The following is a 20,096-nucleotide window of genomic DNA, read 5'->3' as shown; positions in this document are numbered from 1 at the left end:
GAGACTGCATGAATGGAGAGTGTATGAGAGTGTGACTGGCTTCTCTTCCTCCTCTTTTTCTTCTCTCCCTGTGGGCAGAGGGTAGCGGTCGTCACCATGCTGGACAGGACGGCGATGCAGGTAAGCTTCGTAACTGAGCTCCATTCTATCCTTTCATTAGGGATAGAAGCGTTTTATCTGTCCCTTCCCTAGCAAGGGGGGGGGGGGAAGCGGACACCAGTAAGAGACAAACCCAACACTTTACATTAGGCTCTTACTAGGACCTACTATGAGATTCAGGGGCCTCTGTAAACACGGTTTTTTTTTTTCCAATAACTTTTTATCTATGCAGTTCATAAATATAACGCTTATTCAGAATACACATTATATCTACACATAAGTTTTTGACTGTATTCTGCATTACGTAGGTTGAATAAATTTGGTACTTATAATGTAAAAGTGACTTTTTTGAAGACGGGCCAACTTACTCAGAGAAAGGTTTCGAACGCACTCGTTACGCAACTTATGACAGCATTTCTTCCCTCTTTCTCGATGGATTGATTGGCTATACGTAATGAAGGCTATACCTCTGGCAACAATGACATACAAATTTAAATACAAGCAAAGCAGCACACCTTTATGAACTCTGAAACCTCTCCACTGATAATTGTCATAATGAACAAACCAACAAAATATGTTAATAAAGGGATTTTGACGAAGGAAAAATCTATTTCTGGGTGATTGGCTCGTGTCGCCCTATGAAAGTATCCTTAATATCATTCTTTCTAGGTAAAATTAGCCTAAAATTACCAGAGAAAAACAAAAACAAATTAAGAAAATGTCAGTAAAACTGACTCGCTCACTCTTAAAAAGAAGTGTCGGTATGATATAGGGGCGAGTGTGGAACACTACCACGAGACAAACACCAATTAGAACTTCCCTATCAGAATCCCCCCAAGAGAGAGCTGATACCAACGGGCGATGCAGCCTCTACTACTACTACTAGAGGACGCCACGGACTGCAGCGCCCCTAGCGGACATCCTTAAATAAACATAAATACATCTTGTCCTGCAAGGGGGGGAAAACAAACCTAAAAAGGGATGGGTTTTCATAGGGCGACACGAGCCAATCACCCAGAAATAGATTTTTCCTTCGTCAAAATCCCTTTTCTGGGCTCAGCTCGTGTCGGCCTATGAAAGAGTACCAGAGAAACAGACAAGATGGAAAAGGAAATAATGAAAAACAGTTTAAAATGATGGATATAATATAAGTAAATCAAATACAGCATACAAATTAAGCACTTAAACTAACTTATTCTAATAATAAATAACAGAATGTTAGTAAACTTAAAGTACTTAAATGGTAGATAATTAAAAATTACAGATATGCATGTAAAATAAGGAAAACTTGGGATTTACTTAAGTAGAATATGATTACAAATATATACATACATGTGTCCTATCCTAGCATAAAAATAAGGATAGGTACACTCAAATCCATCATAAACATAATTAATTCAAGTATATACAAACACATTGTGACTGAAGCTCATCACAAACCCAATTGGTGAATATACAAACATATTGTGTCCTACCCTAGCAAAAAAATAAGGGTAGGAACACTGAAATACATATCAGTACAAGGGTGGTTGTCCCTAGCAAAAAAATAAGGGACAATCCACTATGTGATACAACGGCTAAGGCTATGATGTTGAGTAGCCTGACGATAGGTTGAGGCATGTTGGTTGAAGTAGGTAGAAAGGAGACCTGGATCACTACTACAACTACTAAAGCAGTTAATCAGGGGAAACTATGTTTCCCGCTGCTACTGCTGAAAACTTTAAAGATTCCAAGGACTTTAAATAATGCCGTTTAAAGACTGTCGGGGATTTCCATCCAGTATACTTCTTAAGATCCTCAAAGTTCATATGTTGGAAATAATTAATTGAGGTGGCTACTCCCCTGATATCATGTGCTTTTGGGAATGACTCAGGGTTGGCTTGTTTAATAAAGTAAAGGATTTGCTGCCTAATACCTTTAACTGATAAAGTACCACCTTTTTCTCTCATGAAGAGAGCACCTGAGGATCTAGAAGAAGTACGAGATAGAAAGGCTCTAAGAGTGATACTGGGCAGAGAGAAGGATCCTGTGGAAGTGGGGGGGGGGGGATAACCTTCAAGGGGCCCCACCTTGCCAGAGGATCTTCATTTTGGCTAAAAAGCTACGATCCGGAGCAAGTAGAACTTCTCCTGATGGGAGGAATTCCACATGACCCGCATCCCTGGATAGAGCCGACAGTTCTGAAATTCTAGCTCCTGAGGCTAGGCTTAGTAAGAATAATGTCTTCCTCAGGAGCATTATGAATGTACAAGATGAGTTGTCAGTATCTGAAGCTAGTTTGAGGACGTCATTTAAGAACCATGAACTGTAGTAGGCCTCTGGAAGGTCTAAGTCTAGACAGGCTTTAGGGATAGATGTGAAATAAGATTCAGTCAAATCTATCTGAAACCTACTTGAAAGATTTTCTTCAAGCCGATTTATGAGTGGTAATCGTGCTAGCAGCTAAACCTTTTTTCAAATAAGGATCTGAAAAAGGATATAGCCAAATTAACTGTCATGGTTGTAGTGTTCGATTCTCTCAAGAAAGATGCTAATTTTTTAACAGCCGAGTCATATTGTCTAATGGTTGACTCTCTCTTATCTGATTCTAGGAAGAGAATATTCTGTGGATCAATGTCAGCATCTTTATTAGCCGCAAACTTCATGAAGTCCATAAAGTTAGGGTCTGGAGAGTTCCTGAGGAAGCGAACACAGTCCTCATTGTACTGATTGTGACAGTTTGGGATTGGGGATCCGTTGAGGTCGGAGACCCAATTCCAAGAGAAGAGGATACCAGTTGCTCTTGGGCCAGTCCGGTGCAATCAGAGCTACTATCCCTTGAAAGACCTTAGTTTGTCTAGGACTTTCAAGAGAAGATTCACTGGAGGAAAAACATTTCATAAATCCTCCATTGATTCCATCCAACGACAGGGCGTCCGTGGCATAAGCCAGAGGGTCCAGGTTGGGGGCCACATAGCAAGGGAGCTTGTGGTTCGCTTGTGAGGCGAAGAGATCCACTTGGAGACCTGGGACTCTCCGGCTTACCCACTGGAATGACCCGACGTCCAGAGACCACTCTGATTCCAGAGGAACTGACCAGGGACAGAGCGTCTGCTATCACATTTCTTACTCCTGCCAGGTGAGTGGCAGACAGATGCCATTTGTGTTTGCTTGCCAATGCAAAGATGGCTATCATGACATGGTTCACATGTTTTTGGATTTGGACCTTCCTATGTTGATGCAGTGAACTACTACTGCACTGTCCAAAAACTAGCCTTAGATGAGACTTCTTCGGGGGAAGCAGTCTCTTCAGAGTAAGAAATACTGCCATTCTTGCTTTCAACACGTTATGTGGAGCTGGCGAAATTGAACTGACCAAGTCCCCTGAACCTGTTTGAACTGGGAGTATCCCCCCACCCGGACAGGGAAGCATCCGTGGTGTGAATGGTTAACACTGGGAGGGGATATTGAAGGGGAACCTTCTTGGCTAAGTTCTTTACTTTTGACCAAGGCCGTAGCTGGTTGCGGAGGATCTGAGGAATTACTGACAACTTGTCTCGATATTTGGAGTTTGCTCTTGACCGCCAAATTCGATTTTATATCTTTCAGCCTTGCTTTCAGAAGGCATATCTTGTTACCGAAGCAAACTGAAGAGACCTAGGATTCTCTCCTGGTTTCTTCTTGATGTCTGTTTGCATTTGAGGAATTGCCTGACAGATTTTGCTATTTCCTTCCGTTTGGCCACTGGAATTGATAGATTGTGGGAAGACAAATCCCATTGGATTCCCTAGCCACTGAAAACGAGATTCCGGGGTAAGTCTGGATTTCGTTTTGTTTATCTGGAACCCAGATGTTCCAGAAAGTGAACTACCTTTTTGGTAGCTTCGAGACATCCCTCGACTGTTGGCGCCAGATCAACCAATCGTCGAGGTATGCCGCTACCATGATTCCCTGAGTCTCAATTGTTGTACAACCACTTCTGCTATCTTTGTGAATACCCTGGGGGCTACATTCAGACCGAAGGGCATCACTTTGAATGAGAATGGTTCTGATTTCCTAGCCTGAATCCTAGGAATGGGCGGAAGTGCCTGGCTATAGGGATATGATAGTATGCGTCTGTAAGATCGATGGAGCATGTGACGGCTCCACGCGGAAGTAGGGTCCTTACTTGAGAGAGGGTAAGCATCTTGAACTTGTCGCAGCGAATGAAAGAGTTAGCTTTGACAAGTCTAAGATTACCCTTCTTTTTGTTGAGCCTTTCTTTGGCACGCTGAATAAGCGCCCTTGAAATTTTAGATGTTGACTCTCGCAATAGCTCCTTTCTGAAGGAGTTCTTCCGCGTAATCTATCAAGTCCTTTGACGGTATCTGATGAAATGAATTTGATTGGGGGAGGATCCTTGATCCAACTCCAGCCTAATCCTTTGGACACTATGCTCTGTGCCCAATTGCTGAACCCCCAGCTGTGGCGGAAGAGGAACAGCCTCCCTCCTACCTGGGGGGAGCCTCATTGCTGATGGGCGGGTTGGCCACCACGCCCTCCTCTGAACTGCTTACTCCTTGTGCCCCTTCCTGCGCCACGATGACGAAAGTAACCTCTCGCCCTACCCCTCGGTTGAGAGTAGCCTTGAGCCTCATAAGCAGGTTAAAGGCAGGCGAGATAGCGTAGGAAGTAGAAGGTTGCGATTGCTGGGGCACCAGGAGGAAAGGGGGAAGGCTGGGTCTGTTTAGATGTGGCAGGTTGTCCCTGTTGGGTAACTGGGACTGCCTGCACAAACTGCTGCTGATGCTGGAGTTTTTTATATGGCTGGAACCTCTTACCAGCCTTCTTTGGTTTCTTGCCAGCAGTGGGAACGGATTCCTGTTTCCTCTTAGAGGAAATACCCCAACCTAGCTCTAAGGCTCTGGTTGAGTCTAGCAGCTTCGTGGTGGACTTCGTTCACTGCGGGACTCTGGGAAGAGATCCGCTCCCCACATGCTCGCAGCCAAGAGTCTATTAGGCTCGTGCCTGATAGTGCACTCTTGAAGGACATGCTTCCGGCAGTTCCTCCTGGCTTGGAAGAAGTCAAAAGCGTCTAACAGAACCGTCTGAAACTGTGATTTCGCCAGAATCTTGAACAGCGGTTCGTTAGCGTATGAAAGAGCAGCCATTTCCGTAACGATAAGAGAGTTAAGGGACCTGCCAAACCTAGTTTCGCGCAATCGAACTCTGCCTGGATTAGGGAATCCGGCAGCCTAGGTAATTTCTCACCGAACTGGTCCATGGCGCAGTCCGGCTTGAGTTTACCCAGCGTGAATGTAGCTGGCAGGTTTTCCCATAACTCTCCGAAGGCGGGGAAGAGTGGAGAGGTAGACTCCGACTCCTTCAACTGTGGAATGGGCTCATCCTTGAGGACTGCCTGAAGAGCCTTCTCCACCAATTTCGTGGCGAACGGAAGAGAGACCTCCTCTTCCGTTGCGAAAATAGTGAAGGGAACTCTTGTAGGCCTGGAGTATATGTTAGTACACTCCAGTCCTCAAGGCAGTGAACCCATTCTCGTTGTGCGTGATCTCTACTGTAGAGAACTGACTCCTTCGAGATCTTATCCTCTCTCGTAAGAGCTGTTGGCGTCAGCCTAGCATACCCCATGAAAGGCTGCGACAGGCCGGAGGATTAAGAACTCGAAGTCCTCAATCCTTCGAGTACCAAACTCCGGGATCGAAATCATCCCGTCCTTGAAAGGAGCGTAGGCCGCTACTCTCCATGGATTCTCCATAGAGAAAGCTGGTAAGGAGTCGTAAGGCGGAAGTTGGAGAATCCCCGTGCTAGATGCAGGGGAGACTGGGGAGAGCCTGAGATAGCCCAGCTACTCGGTCCTCATTCTCTCTCATCCTATTAGAGAGGTCCTGGACAGTCTGTCCAGTTTGAGACAAACTGTTCGACAATTGTGCGAACATCTGCTCAAAACGTGTTCCCCATGCCGAAATTTGGGAACCTACCATCGCTCCTACCTGTTCCATCATTCCTGGTGAGACAGAAGAGGGAACGGAGGAGCTGGTGCTTGCCACCCCTGCCGGCATAGCCGGAGAGGGGGCAGCGGAGGCGGGAGAGGGCAGCGACTCGGTGGTAGCGCGAGCCTTCTCCTTCGAAGCCTTGCTTCTGGAGCTCTTCGACTGGGAAGAGCTCGGTTTAGCCTTCACCGCCTCGGCGTTATGAAGTCGACGACTTCCTGGCCAAGAAGAAGACGAAGACGACTTCCTAGAAGTCGTCTTGGATAGGGTCTTCGGTTCTCTCTTTCCGCTTCTCCTTAGGAGGTACAGAGAGAGCGGATGGGAGGGCGGCTAGGGATCTCGGATCCCACCCGGAAAGCCTTGGAAAGAGGCAGAAGAAGAAGGGACAGGAGAAGATCCAGGAGCGCCCAAGGAAAGACCTTGGGCGCCCGACAAACCTACCTCAACCAACAAATCCTCACTTACTACCGCCATCGGCTCGAGGTTCAGGTCCAGGGCAGCGACGTCCGGAACTGACTCCTGGGAGGCTACGACCCCAAACGATTGCTGGAGTTCTTGCTGGATGGAGGCTATCACTGGGGCGGCGGCCAAGGGGTCGACGTAGCCCGTCGACTTGCCCGCAGGAAAGATCTGGATGGCCAAGTTCCTGTCTAATATATAGGGCTGGCCCTTGGCGGCGTTTTTTCCAAAGCCGCCCACCCACGCTTTCAGGGTGGCGAGAGCGACTTCCCTCACACCGCTAGCCTGAAAGAAAGGTGGGATTAGCTACCAATTGCGGACAGGGTTAACAGACTTACGAACTAGAAGTTGTTAGTAAAATCATAAGTAACCTTATAATGGACATTACCCCATTACCCAGCTGAGCGACCAGGTCGTAGCATATAGCGCAGGCCTCGGGTGCCAGACGATCGTCTCGTTGTACGACGTGGCACACGGGGCGTGAGACCTGCACTCGTCATGTCCAACAGGGGTCATACAGCGTCGCATTACAGGCCGGGACCTGGCAGTTGGTAGCCTGTAAGTGGGGAAAATGTACATGAGTACAGAGTAAACACTTACAGCCTAACATATACTCCGCTGGTGCCGGAGCGATAAGGTTAGATAAAACCAGAGCCCTGCTAAAATACGTGTGGTAACCAGGTTGGAAGATAGGCTATGGCTCCGCCAATGGCGGGAGGCACAAGAATCAACCAACTAGGAGTGGTGGTAATGGAAACCACGACGGACAATGGCGGGGATGGTTGATAAAATGAATATAATAACACACCATTCATTGTAAAATCTCATAATAGGGATATATCCTTAAAGTAACAAAATTAAAACAACATTAAAAACGTCTTCTCTCTACCCGTCTACTAGAAAGAGTGGCGTAGGTAAGGATAAGCTCCCTTCCGGTAGCGGGGGAGAGATATAAGGATATAGTAGGCAAGCAAGTCGACCCAACCATAGCGCCCACCCTGCCCGCTAGCGGAGACCAAATTTCTATAACCAAAGGGGGCCCCGGCTGCGACCGAAAGGCTCCTTTCGTTATCGTAAGAGAGGTGGCTGAGCAATGGGGCGGGGGGGGAGGGAGGTCCCGGCGAAAACAAACGGCGGGAGCGAGAGGGGGGAAAGGGGGGGAGGGATGGCTACTCCTCCACGCCCTCTCCGACTACCCGTATGGAGGACCTCCCGGTACCTCATAGTGGTCGCCCTAAACCCCCTGCTGGCGGAACCCCCCGGTCACCTCCGAGAGTGTGAGAGAAGGCGATGAGGTTGTAATGACAACCAAGGGGTCCCCCCAGCTCCTCCCTACGTCGAGAGGGAGGGAATAGGGGTAGGGTAAGTGCTAGAGGACACGTGACGCAAGTGGCCTAGGCCGCGAGCAACACAACCGTGGTAGGGCCACGTGAACCAAGCTGTACCAACATGTGGAACAAGCACCTAGGCTAGCCTAACACCCTAAATAATAATATACATCGAAAAGGGGGAAGAGACACTTTTAGTAAAAGAGAAAGAGCCCAGGAGGAGGCAGACTGTTCCGAGAAACAGAAGCCTACTCGAAGCCAGCGATAGCCGATGTAGAGAGAAGAGCCGGGATGCGGGGCCGAAAAAAACCGTAATAATAAGAGCCCTAAATACCAAGCTAAGAGAATGGTAGGAGGGCTGAACTAGCTAAAACTCGATGTAAACAATGAATGTGAAAAAAAGTAAGCCCATAAAGCATAAGAAGTCCCATATGGAGGACCGGGAATTCTTACGAGGCGGCATGGCCGCCACGAGACAACCGAGGAACAGTATATGACCTATAAAAAGGAAAATACTGGCACCCGGAAGACAAAAATACATTAAAATGTTACTTATGAGTTACTTAACTTAGCCGTGGCGATTGCAGAGCGTTCCATGATGCAGATGCGGATAATTCGCAAGAAAAGCACGAGCACAAGAAATGGCGACTTGTCGCTGGCGCTAAAATTTAAGGATGTCCGCTAGGGGCGCTGCAGTCCGTGGCGTCCTCTAGTAGTAGTAGTAGAGGCTGCATCGCCCGTTGGTATCAGCTCTCTCTTGGGGGGATTCTGATAGGGAAGTTCTAATTGGTGTTTGTCTCGTGGTAGTGTTCCACACTCGCCCCTATATCATACCGACACTTCTTTTTAAGAGTGAGCGAGTCAGTTTTACTGACATTTTCTTAATTTTGTTTTTCTCTGGTAATTTTAGGCTAATTTTACCTAGAAAGAATGATATTAAGGATACTTTCATAGGCCGACACGAGCTGAGCCCAGAAAATACAAAAATACTTCAATTATTAGTCTAACTCCCAAAATAAAGTAGACTAATACTAGTCTACTTTATAGGTCACAATCAGATTGACAAGATGTAGGGAATAGTTGGTAATTTTCAAAAACATAGTAGACAAGCTTGATTTGATAACTGCTATATCCAATGTCAAGTAATTTTTCTTTATTGGCTATCTACCTAGTATTTACTGAAAAAAAAAAAAAAAAAAAAAAATAGCCGGTACCGTATTTTGGCTTTCAAACCTTCACCAATAATGATCGTCAGAATGATGATTCATGATGGGCTCCACCCACTTTGGCCTCGTTATAATTCAGGATAACACTGAAGGCTATCATGGTCATTGTTGGATTAGAAAATTTAACTTCTGGCTATAAAAACTAATTTCTCGAGCAGTTGTAAGAAATGCTTAATGATCCTCAAGGATCCCAGCAGTTGGCCTAAACATTTAAGTCATGTATATTACTGCTATACTGTTGTGGCACTACTGCTACAGTAGTATTACTACGCTAGCACAGATACCCCACCCACATCTATGTATCGTTCCGCCATTCATAAAGTCTTTGGGTTTCAGAGCCGATGGAACAAGGTGAATGAGTTTCTGCCTGGTGGATGGGCAGGTTAACATGTCGTCAAAAGGTGTTTACCTTGCTTACGTAATGAATGTTTTTTCGACTCTTGGCTCATAATCATTGACCATGGCGTCGGCTAAATAATTTTTACTCTGTAAAAATTAAAACCATCAGTTTTAGGTTATTGATAATGCTGACAAAATTTGTGTGTGGTTGTAAAATATACATATGTCAACTTTCAGCTACATCCGATTGCTGTGATAAGGAGCAAAGTCCAAAAAACCGTGTTACAGAGGCCTGAATCTCATATGGTTCTTGCTTTGCTATCATAAGAGGTAGCTTGCCTCCCTCTTATGAATTGGTCCAGAGGTCTGACCACTGATATTGCAGTGCACACTCTGATTAGTTGGACAAAGGCTAGGTTACCCCCTTTGCTCATACGACCAGGGAGGGAACCCAGGTTGGGCAAACACCAGTCTGTTCAAAAAAACAAAAGATCAGATTCCACCCACCAACCTAAGTAAGTCTTCCTTAGTAAAGGACCAAGGGTTTGTATTACGTGTCGGAATAAATCTCAATTTCTGGAAAGTAAATTGTATTTTTCCTAACTATACAAACCTGAGGTCCTTTAGATATGTCCCACCTCATGCCACCCCCACACCTCTGATCCTGAGCCTAAAGCAAAGTGATATATTTACCTCCTGCCGGGAGGGACTCCCGACCATCGGATAAGCAGTTACTGCCAAACTACCTTGTTAGTAAATCTTAAGACCGGTCAGCTGTGCTGAATAGTAATTCCTTATGTAAAGGACCTCAGGTTTTGTATAGTTAGGAAAAATACAATTTACTCCAAAACTTGTGATTTTTCCTAGCTATACTTACCCTGAACTACAGAATTTTTACGCCCACCCTTCCGTCCCTGCGTATCTGAGGGCAGGAACTCTAGGGGCTTGGAAAGGACTGCAGGTAGAGGTCATGATCTTCAACCCTGGGGCATACTGGCTGGGGGTCGGGAGGGAATAGCAAGTTTTTTCAGGTCGGTATCGGATGTGACATCCAGGATTCTCCTAAGAAAGTAGTTCGGGGTAAGTATAGCTAGGAAAAATACAAGTTACTTAAAATTTGTGATTTTTGATAAATCTGCATCCCCATCCGCATCGTTAATTTCTTAACATCTGCATCCGCATTGTGAGCAACATCTGCATCCGCAGTTTGAGAATGTGGATATGAAGATATCACCCAGTGCTCAGTCTTCAAGAGTTCATATTCATACATTTTAGCTAAAAGTAGATTTTCTTTTTTGCTAAATTTAGCTTTTTCGCTTTAGTATACAGAATATGTACTACATGATAAACAATAAAACATCTCATACAGTATGTATATATGTACTACTTTATAAGTAGCTCTGTTATATAGCATGTTTTAAAGCATACTATACTTTGTTTTCTTCCATCTTTCCATCCGCCTGTGGTGTTTTTGTATGGCAACACTGCGTCCCGGGTCTTTAGATAGTTATGCTATTTGTAAGTTTTAGTAAATAAAGGATATCTGGGTGTACATTTGCAACTGAATTGTTTTAATAATTTACTGTATGCGAATTACACCGTTAATATTCGAATAGGATATTATTATAATCGTAGAATGTAAGCTGAATATAACTATCTAAAGCCCGGGACGCAGTGTTACCATGCAAAAACACCACAGGCGGATGGACAGATGAAAAAAAACAGAGTATAGTTTAAGTAATTTCATGTCATTTACTGCAGTTGTAGTCATAAAGGCAGGTATTGTATTTTTTAGGAAACTCTCTCTCTCTCTCTCTCTCTCTCTCTCTCTCTCTCTCTCTCTCTCTCTCTCTCTCTCTCTCTCTCTCTAGAATGAGCATGAAATTACCTTGTGCTAAGACCACTAAAATGTTCATGTATCGCGGTTAGTTTGTACGTTCATATAAAAGTATGCACACTATACAAAAGGGATTTTGACGAAGGAAAAATCTATTTCTGGGTGATTGGCTCGTGTCGCCCTATGAAAGTATCCTTAATATCATTCTTTCTAGGTAAAATTAGCCTAAACTTACCAGAGAAAAAACAAAATTAAGAAAATGTCAGTAAAACTGACTCGCTCACTCTTAAAAAGAAGTGTCGGTATGATAAAGGGGCGAGTGTGGAACACTACCACGAGCCAAACACCAATTAGAACTTCCTGTCAGAATCCCCCCAAGAGAGAGCTGATACCACGGGCGATGCAGCCTCTACTACTACTACTAGAGGACGCCACGGACAGCAGCGCCCCTAGCGGACATCCTTAAATAAAACAGTTAAATACATCTTGTCTGCAAGGGGGGGAAAACAACCATAAAAAATAAAAAAAGGGGGGGTTTCATAGGGCGACACGAGCCAATCACCCAGAAATAGATTTTTCCTTCGCAAAAATCAAAATTTTCTGGGCTCAGCTCGTGTCGGCCTATGAAAGAGTACCAGAGAAACAGACAAGATGGAAAAGGGAAAAATGAAAAGCAATTAAAAATGATGGATATAATATAAGTAAATCAATTACAGCATACAAATTAAGCACTTAAACTAACTTATTTAACAGAAAAAATAAAATAAATGTTAGCAAACTTAAAGTACTTAAATGGTAATTAAAGTAAATTACAAAGATGCATGTAAAATAAGGAAAAATTTGGGATTTACTTAACAAAATACAAAACTCCAAAATATATACACCCATGGTCCTTACCCTAGCATAAAATAAGGGTAGGTACACTGAAATCCATCATTAATACAAATATTTCAAAATATATACAAACACATTGTGACTGAAGTTCATCATTAACATAAAATGGTGTATATACAGACATATGTGTCCTACCCTAGCATAAAAAATAACGGTGTAGGTACACTGAAGTACATTATCAGTACAAAATGTGGATGTCCCTAGCAAAAAAAAAAGGGGACAAACCACTATATGATACAACGGCTAAGGCTATGATGTTGAGTAGCCTGACGATAGGGTGAGGCATGTTGGTTGATGTAGGTAGAAAGGAGGACCTGGGATCTATACTACAACTACTAAACAGTATCAGGGAAAAAAAATATGTTTCACGCTGCTACTGCTGGAAAACTTTAAAGATTCCAAGGACTTTTAAAATAATGCCGTTTACAAGCGTCGGGATCCCATTCCAGTATACTTTCTAAGGATCCTCAAAGTTCATATGTTGGAAATACTAATTGAGGTGGCTACTCCCCTGATATCATGTGCTTTTGGGAATGACTCAGGGTTGGCTTGTTTAATGAAGTAAAGGATTTGCTGCTCTAATGCCTTTAACTGATAAAGTACCACCTTTTTCTCTCATGAAGAGAGCACCTGAGGATCTAGAAGAAGTACGAGATAGAAAGGCTCTAAGAGTTGATACTGGGCAGAGAGAAGGATCCTGCGGAAGTGGGATAACCTTCCAAGGGGCCCACCTTGCAAGAGGATCTTCATTTTTGGCTAAAAAGCTACGATCCGGAGCAAGTAGAACTTCTCCTGATGGGAGGAATTCCACATGACCCGCATCCCTGGATAGAGCCGACAGTTCTGAAATTCTAGCTCCTGAGGCTAGGCTTAATAAGAATAATGTCTTCCTCAGGAGCATTATGAATGTACAAGATGCATGTTGTCCAGTATCTGAAAGCTAGTTGTTTGAGGAACGGTCATTTAAGAAAACCATGAAAACTTGCATGTAGGCCTATCTGGGAAGGTTCTAAGTCTAGCACAGGCTTTAGGGATAGATGTGAAGTAAGATTCAGTCAAATCTATCTGAAAACCTACTTGAAAGATTTTCTTCAAAGCCGATTTATGAGTGGTAATCGTGCTAGCAGCTAGACCTTTTTCAAATAAGGATCTGAAAAAGGATATAGCCAAATTAACTGTCATGGTTGTAGTGTTCGATTCTCTCAAGAAAGATGCTAATTTTTTAACAGCTGAGTCGTATTGTCTAATGGTTGACTCTCTCTTATCTGATTCTAGGAAGAGAATATTCTGTGGATCAATGTCAGCATCTTTATTAGCCGCAAACTTCATGAAGTCCATAAAGTTAGGGTCTGGAGAGTTCCTGAGGAAGCGAACACAGTCCTCATTTGTACTGATTGTGATAGTTGGATTGGGGATCCGTTGAGGTCGGAGACCCAATTCCAAGAGAAGAGGATAGCCAGTTGCTCTTGGAGGGCCATCCGGTGCAATCAGAGCTACTATCCCTTTGAAAGACCTTAGTTTGTCTAGGACTTTCAAGAGAAGATTCACTGGAGGAAAAACATAAATTCTCCTCCACTGATTCCAATCTAACGACAGGGCGTCCGTGGCATAAGCCAGAGGGTCCAGGTTGGGGGCCACATAGCAAGGGAGCTTGTGGTTCGCTTGTGAGGCGAAGAGATCCACTTGGAGACCTGGGACTCTTCGGCTTACCCACTGGAATGACCCGACGTCCAGAGACCACTCTGATTCCAGAGGAACTGACCGGGACAGAGCGTCTGCTATCACATTCCTTACTCCTGCCAGGTGAGTGGCAGACAGATGCCATTTGTGTTTGTTTGCTAATGCAAAGATGGCTATCATGACATGGTTCACATGTTTGGATTTGGACCCTCCTCTGTTGATGCAATGAACTACCACTGCACTGTCCAAAACTAGCCTTAGATGAGACTTCTTCGGGGGAAGCAGTCTCTTCAGAGTAAGAAATACTGCCATTGCTTCCAACACGTTTATGTGGAGCTGGCGAAATTGAACTGACCAAGTCCCCTGAACCTGTTTGAACTGAGAGTATCCCCCCACCCACCCGGACAGGGATGCATCCGTGTGAATGGTTAGCACTGGGAGGGGATATTGAAGGGGTACTTTCTTGGCTAAGTTCTTTACTTTTGACCAAGGCCGTAGTTGATTGCGAAGGATCTGTGGAATTACTGACAACTTGTCTCGATATTTGGAGTTTGCTTTTGACCGCCAAATTCGATTTATATCTTTCAGCCTTGCTTTCAGAAGGATATCTGATACCGAAGCAAACTGAAGAGACCCTAGGATTCTCTCCTGGTTTCTTCTTGACGTTTGTTTGCATTTGAGGAATTGCCTGACAGATTTTGCTATTTCCTTCCGTTTGGCCACTGGAATTGATAGATTGTGGGAAGACAAATCCCATTGGATTCCTAGCCATTGAAAACGAGATTCCGGAGTAAGTCTGGATTTCGTTTTGTTTATCTGGAACCCCAGATGTTCCAGAAAGTGAACTACCTTTTGTTGGTAGCTTCGAGACATTCCTCGACTGTTGGTGCCCAGATCAACAATCGTCGAGGTATGCCGCTACCATGATTCCCTGAGCTCTCAATTGTTGTACAACCACTTCTGCTATCTTTGTGAATACCCTGGGGGCTACATTCAGACCGAAGGGCATCACTTTGAATGAGAATGTCTGATTCCCTAGCCTGAAGCCTAGGAATGGCGGAAGTGCCTGGCTATAGGGATATGATAGTATGCGTCTGTAAGATCGATGGAGCATGTGACGGCTCCAACGCGGAAGTAAGGTCCTTACTTGCGAGAGGGTAAGCATCTTGAACTTGTCGCAGCGAATGAAAGAGTTTAGCTTTGACAAGTCTAAGATTACCCTTCTTTTTGTTGAGCCTTTCTTTGGCACGCTGAATAAGCGCCCTTGAAATTTTAGATGTTTGACTCTCGCAATAGCTCCTTTCTGAAGGAGTTCTTCCGCGTAATCTATCAATTCCTTTGACGGTACCTGATGAAATGATTTGATTGGAGGGGGATCTTTGATCCAACTCCAGCCTAATCCTTTGGACACTATGCTCTGTGCCCAATTGCTGAACCCCCACCTGTGGCGGAAGAGGAACAGCCTCCCTCCTACCTGGGGAGCCTCATTGCTGATGGGCGGGTTGGCCACCACGCCCTCCTCTGAACTGTCTACTCCTCGTGCCCCTTCCTGCGCCACGCTGACGAAAGTAACCTCTCGTCCTACCTCTCGGTTGAGAGTAGCCTTGAGCCTCATAGGCAGGGTTGAAGGCCGGCGAGATAGCGTAGGAAGTGGATGGTTGAGATTGCTGGGGCACCAGGAGGAAAGGTTGGTTCTGTTTAGAGGTGGAAGGTTGTCCCTGTTGAGTAACTGGGACTGCCTGCACAAATTGCTGCTGTTGTTGGAGTTTTTTATAAGGCTGGAACCTCTTACCAGCCTTCTTTGGTTTCTTGCCAGCAGTGGGAACGGATTCCTGTTTCCTCTTTGAGGAAATACCCCACCTAGCTCTAAGGCTCTGGTTGAGTCTAGCAGCTTCGTGGTGGACCTCGTTCACTGCGGACTCTGGGAAGAGATCCGCACCCCACATGCTTGCAGCCAAGAGTCTATTAGGCTCATGCCTGATTGTGCACTCTTGTAGGACATGCTTCCGGCAGTTCCTCCTGGCCTGGAAGAAGTCAAAAGCGTCCGTCAGAACCGTCTGGAACTGAGATTTTGCCAGAATCTTAAACAGCGGTTCCGAAGCGTAGGAAAGAGCAGCCATTTCTGTAATGATGAGGGAATTGAGGGACCTTCCAAACCTAGTTCGCGCATCGAACTCTGCCTGGATTAGGGAATCCGGCAGCCTAGGTAACTTCTCACCGAACTGGTCCATGGCGCAGTCCGGCTTGAGTTTACCCAGCGTAAATGTAGCTGGCAGGTTTTCCCACAATTCTCCGAAGGCGGGGAAGAGCGGAGAAGTAGACTCCGCCTCCCTCAACTGTGGAATGGGCTCATCCTTGAGGACTGCCTGAAGAGACTTCTCTACCAACTTCGTGGCGAACGGAAGAGAGACCTCCTCTTCCGTCGCGAAAATAGTGAAGGGACTCTTGTAGGCCTGGAGTCTAGTGTTAGTACACTCCCAATCCTCAAGGCAGTGAACCCATTCCCGCTGGGCGTGATCTCTACTGTAAAGAACTGACTCCTTAGAGATTTTGTCTTCTCTCGTGAGAGCCGTTGGCGTCAGCCTAGCATACCCGATGAAAGGCTGCGACAGACCCGGAGGGTAGAACTCGAAGTCCTCAATCCTTCGAGTTCCACACTCCGGGATAGAAATCATTCCGTCCTTGAATGGAGCGTAGGCAGCTACTCTCCATGGGTTATCCATAGAGAAAGCTGGCAAGGAGTCATAAGGTGGAAGTTGAAGAATCCCCGTGCTAGATGCCGGGGAGACTGGGGATGGACCTGAGATAGCCCACCCTAGCTACTCGGTCCCTCATTCTCTCTCATTCTATTAGAGAGATCCTGGATCGACTGTCCAGTTTGAGACAGACTGTTTGACAAGTTGGGCAAACATCTGCTCAAACCGCGTTCCCAGTGCGGAAATTGGGAGCCTACTAGCAACGCCCACCTGTTCCATCACCCCTGTTGAGACAGTAGGGGGATCGCAGGTGCTGGTGCTTGCTACCCCTGCCGGCATAGCCGGAGTGGAAGCAGCGGAGGCGGGAGAAGGCAGTGACTCGGTGGGAGTGCGAGCCCTTCCTCCTTCGAAGCCTTTGCTTCTGGAGCTCTTCGATTGGGAAGAGAAGCCCTGGGCTTCGCCTTCACCGCGTCGGCATAGGAAGTCGACGACTCCTAGCCGAAGAAGACGAAGACGACTTCCTAGAAGTCGACTTAGGTAAGGTCTTTGGTTCTCTCTTTCCCTTCTCCTTAGGAGGTACAGAGAGAGCGGGGAGGGCGAAATAGGGATCTCAGATCCCGCAAAGCCTTGGAAAGAAGCGGAAGAAGAGGGGACAGGAGAAGATCCAGGAGCACCCAAGGAAAGACCTTGGGCGCCCGACATACCTACCTCAACCAACAAACTCCTCCCCACCTACCGCCATGGGCTCTAAGTTAAGGTCCAGGGAAACAGCGACGTCCGGAAACCGACTCCTGTGAGGCTACGACCCCAAACGATTGCTGGGAGGTCTTGCTGAATGGAGGCTATCAGTGGAGGCAGCGGACAAGGGGTCGACGTAACCCCAACCCGTCGACTTGCCCCGCGGGGAAGATCTGGATGGCCAGCTTCCTATCCAAAATGTAGGGCTGGCCCTTGGCGGCGTTTTTCCCTCCCAAAGCCGCCCACCCATGCTTTCAGGGTGGCGAGGGCGACTTCCCTCACGCCGCTAGCCTGAAAGAAGGTGAGATTAGCTGCCAATTGTGGAAAGGGGTTAACAAACTTACGACTAGAAGTGTTAGTAAAATCATAAGTAAGTCTATAATGGACTTACCCCATCTCCAGCTGACCGACTAGGTCGTAGCATATAGCGCAGGCCTCCGGGTAGGGGTTGCCAGACGATCAACTCGTTGAAGGACGTGGCACAAGGGGCGTGGGACCTGCACTCGTCATGTCCACAGGGGTCGTAAAGCGTCGCATTACAAGCTGGGACCTGGCAGTTGGTAGCCTGTAAGTGGAAAAGTACATGAGTACTAAGTAAACACTTACAGCCTAACATATGCTCCGCTGGTGCCGGAGCGGTAAAGTTAGATAAAACCAGAGCCCCGCCAAAATACGTGTGGTAACCAGGTTGGAAGATAGGCTATGGCTCCGCCGGTGGCGGAAGCACAAGAATCAACCAACTAGAGTGGTGGTAAAGGAAACTCACGACGGAAGGTGGCGGGGATGGTGATAAAATAATAATAATAACACACAATTCATTGTAAAATATCTATAATTATATAATAATTAGGGTATATCCATTAAAATAACAGAACTAAAAACAACTTCTCTCCGCCCGTCTACTAGCAGAGTGCGTAGGTAAGGGTAAGCTCCCTTCCGGTAGCGGGGAGAGATATAAGGATAGTAGGCAAGCAACCGACCACTCGTAGTGCCCACCCTGCCCGCTAGCGGAGCCAGTAACCTATAACCAAAGGTGCCCCGGCTGCGACGGAAGGCTCCTTTCGTATCGTAAGGGAGGTGGCTGAGCAACTGGGGAGGGGAGGAGGAAGGTCCCGGCGAAAACACGGCGGGAGGGGTAAGCGCAGGAAAAAGGGGGGGAGGGATGGCCTACTCCATCCCCCGCCTCACCAACTACCCGCATGGAGACCCGGTACCTCATAGTGGTCGCCCTATGCCCCCCGCTGGGAGGACCCCTGGACACCTCCGAAAGAGTGAGAGAAGGCGATGAGGTTGTCATAACAACCAAGGGGTCCCCCAGCTCCTCCCTATATCAGAGAGGGAGGGAGGGGCAGGGTAAGGTGCTATGGAACACGTGACCGCAAGTGGCCTAGGCCGCGAGCAACACAACCGTGGTAGGGCCACGTGGACCAAGCTGTACCAATACATGGAACAAGCACTAGGCTAGCCTAACACCCTAAAATAAGTAAATAAAATTACATCGAAGGTGGAAGAGACACTTTTAGTAAAAGAGAAAGAAGCCCAGAGGAGGAGGCAGACTGTTCCAAGAAACAGGAGCCTACTCGGAGCCAGCGATAGCCGATGTAGAGCAAGAGCCGGGATGCTGGGCCAGAAAATAAAAATAATAGCCCTAAATACCAAGCTAAGAGAATGGTAGGAGGGCTGAACTAGCTAAAACTCGATGTAAAACAATGAATGTGATAACGTAAGCTCATAAGTATAAGAAGTCCCAGTATGGAGGACCGGGAATTCTTACGAGGCGGCATGGCAGCCACGAGACAACCGGGGAACCGTATATGACCTATTAAGAGGAAAATACTGGTACCCGGAAGCTAAAAAGGGGGTAAAATATTACTTATGAGTTACTTAACTTAGCCGTGGCAATTGCAGAGCGTTCCATCTTCGAAAATAAGGATAAATCCAGATAAAGCACAACACAAGAAAAATGCGTCTTGTATGAAGCGCTAAAATTTAAGGATGTCCGCTAGGGGCGCTGCTGTCCGTGGCGTCCTCTAGTAGTAGTAGTAGAGGCTGCATCGCCCGTTGGTATCAGCTCTCTCTTGGGGGGATTCTGACAGGAAGTTCTAATTGGTGTTTGGCTCGTGGTAGTGTTCCACACTCGCCCCTTTATCATACCGACACTTCTTTTTAAGAGTGAGCGAGTCAGTTTTACTGACATTTTCTTAATTTTGTTTTTCTCTGGTAATTTTAGGCTAATTTTACCTAGAAAGAATGATATTAAGGATACTTTCATAGGCCGACACGAGCTGAGCCCAGAAATATCACTTATGTTTCTCCTTTCAATTAGCACATGAAATATGTGGCAACATAATTTGGAATTATTTGGCTGAAAATTGTCTTTAACAATTAAATATATATAAATTATTTAGATTTACGAAGTATATCCGCATCCGCATTTGTGAGAGTATGGTAATCAAATATCTGCATTTTTATCCGCATCTGCAAATTTAAAAGATTGATATCCGCATCCTCGGTTATAAAAATTTTTTTCAGTCATCCGATACATCCCTAGTTTGTAACATTCCTTTTTAAAAAAAAAATTGCCAAGATTATTGGATAATTTCCTTTCATTGTTTTTCTTTTCTCCAGATATTTGAAAGCCCTTTACAATGGAAGATATAGAGGATTTGTTTCAAGATGATGGAGAAGTGTTGGCACCAAGGTATCGTAACTCCGTAATGCCAAGAGTAAGACATCGCAAGAAAGCAACACATCAAGAGGTAAAACATTAGAACTGTTGTTGAGAATTAAGGGTCCTTCACTAAAAGGAAGCTATTTCATATGAGACTGAT

At 45.8% G+C, this 20,096-nt stretch overlaps 1 protein-coding gene across 1 annotated transcript in view; it reads right to left on the bottom strand.

Moving 5' to 3' along the window:
* Positions 1 to 17,689, bottom strand: part of LOC135218924 (ankyrin repeat and SOCS box protein 1-like) — a 78,402-nt gene extending 60,713 nt beyond the window's left edge. The window contains exon 1 of the mRNA XM_064255366.1: positions 17,657 to 17,689. Within this exon, the coding sequence (XP_064111436.1) occupies positions 17,657 to 17,689 (33 nt within the window). The remainder of the gene's footprint in view (positions 1 to 17,656) is intronic.
* Between the last annotated feature and the right edge of the window lie 2,407 nt (positions 17,690 to 20,096).

This window comes from Macrobrachium nipponense, chromosome 1 (assembly GCF_015104395.2).
Source record: "Macrobrachium nipponense isolate FS-2020 chromosome 1, ASM1510439v2, whole genome shotgun sequence".
Taxonomy (NCBI): Eukaryota; Metazoa; Arthropoda; class Malacostraca; order Decapoda; family Palaemonidae; genus Macrobrachium; species Macrobrachium nipponense.
Note: the sequence above shows the minus strand (reverse complement) of the source record. Positions and strands in the feature narration are given on the sequence as shown.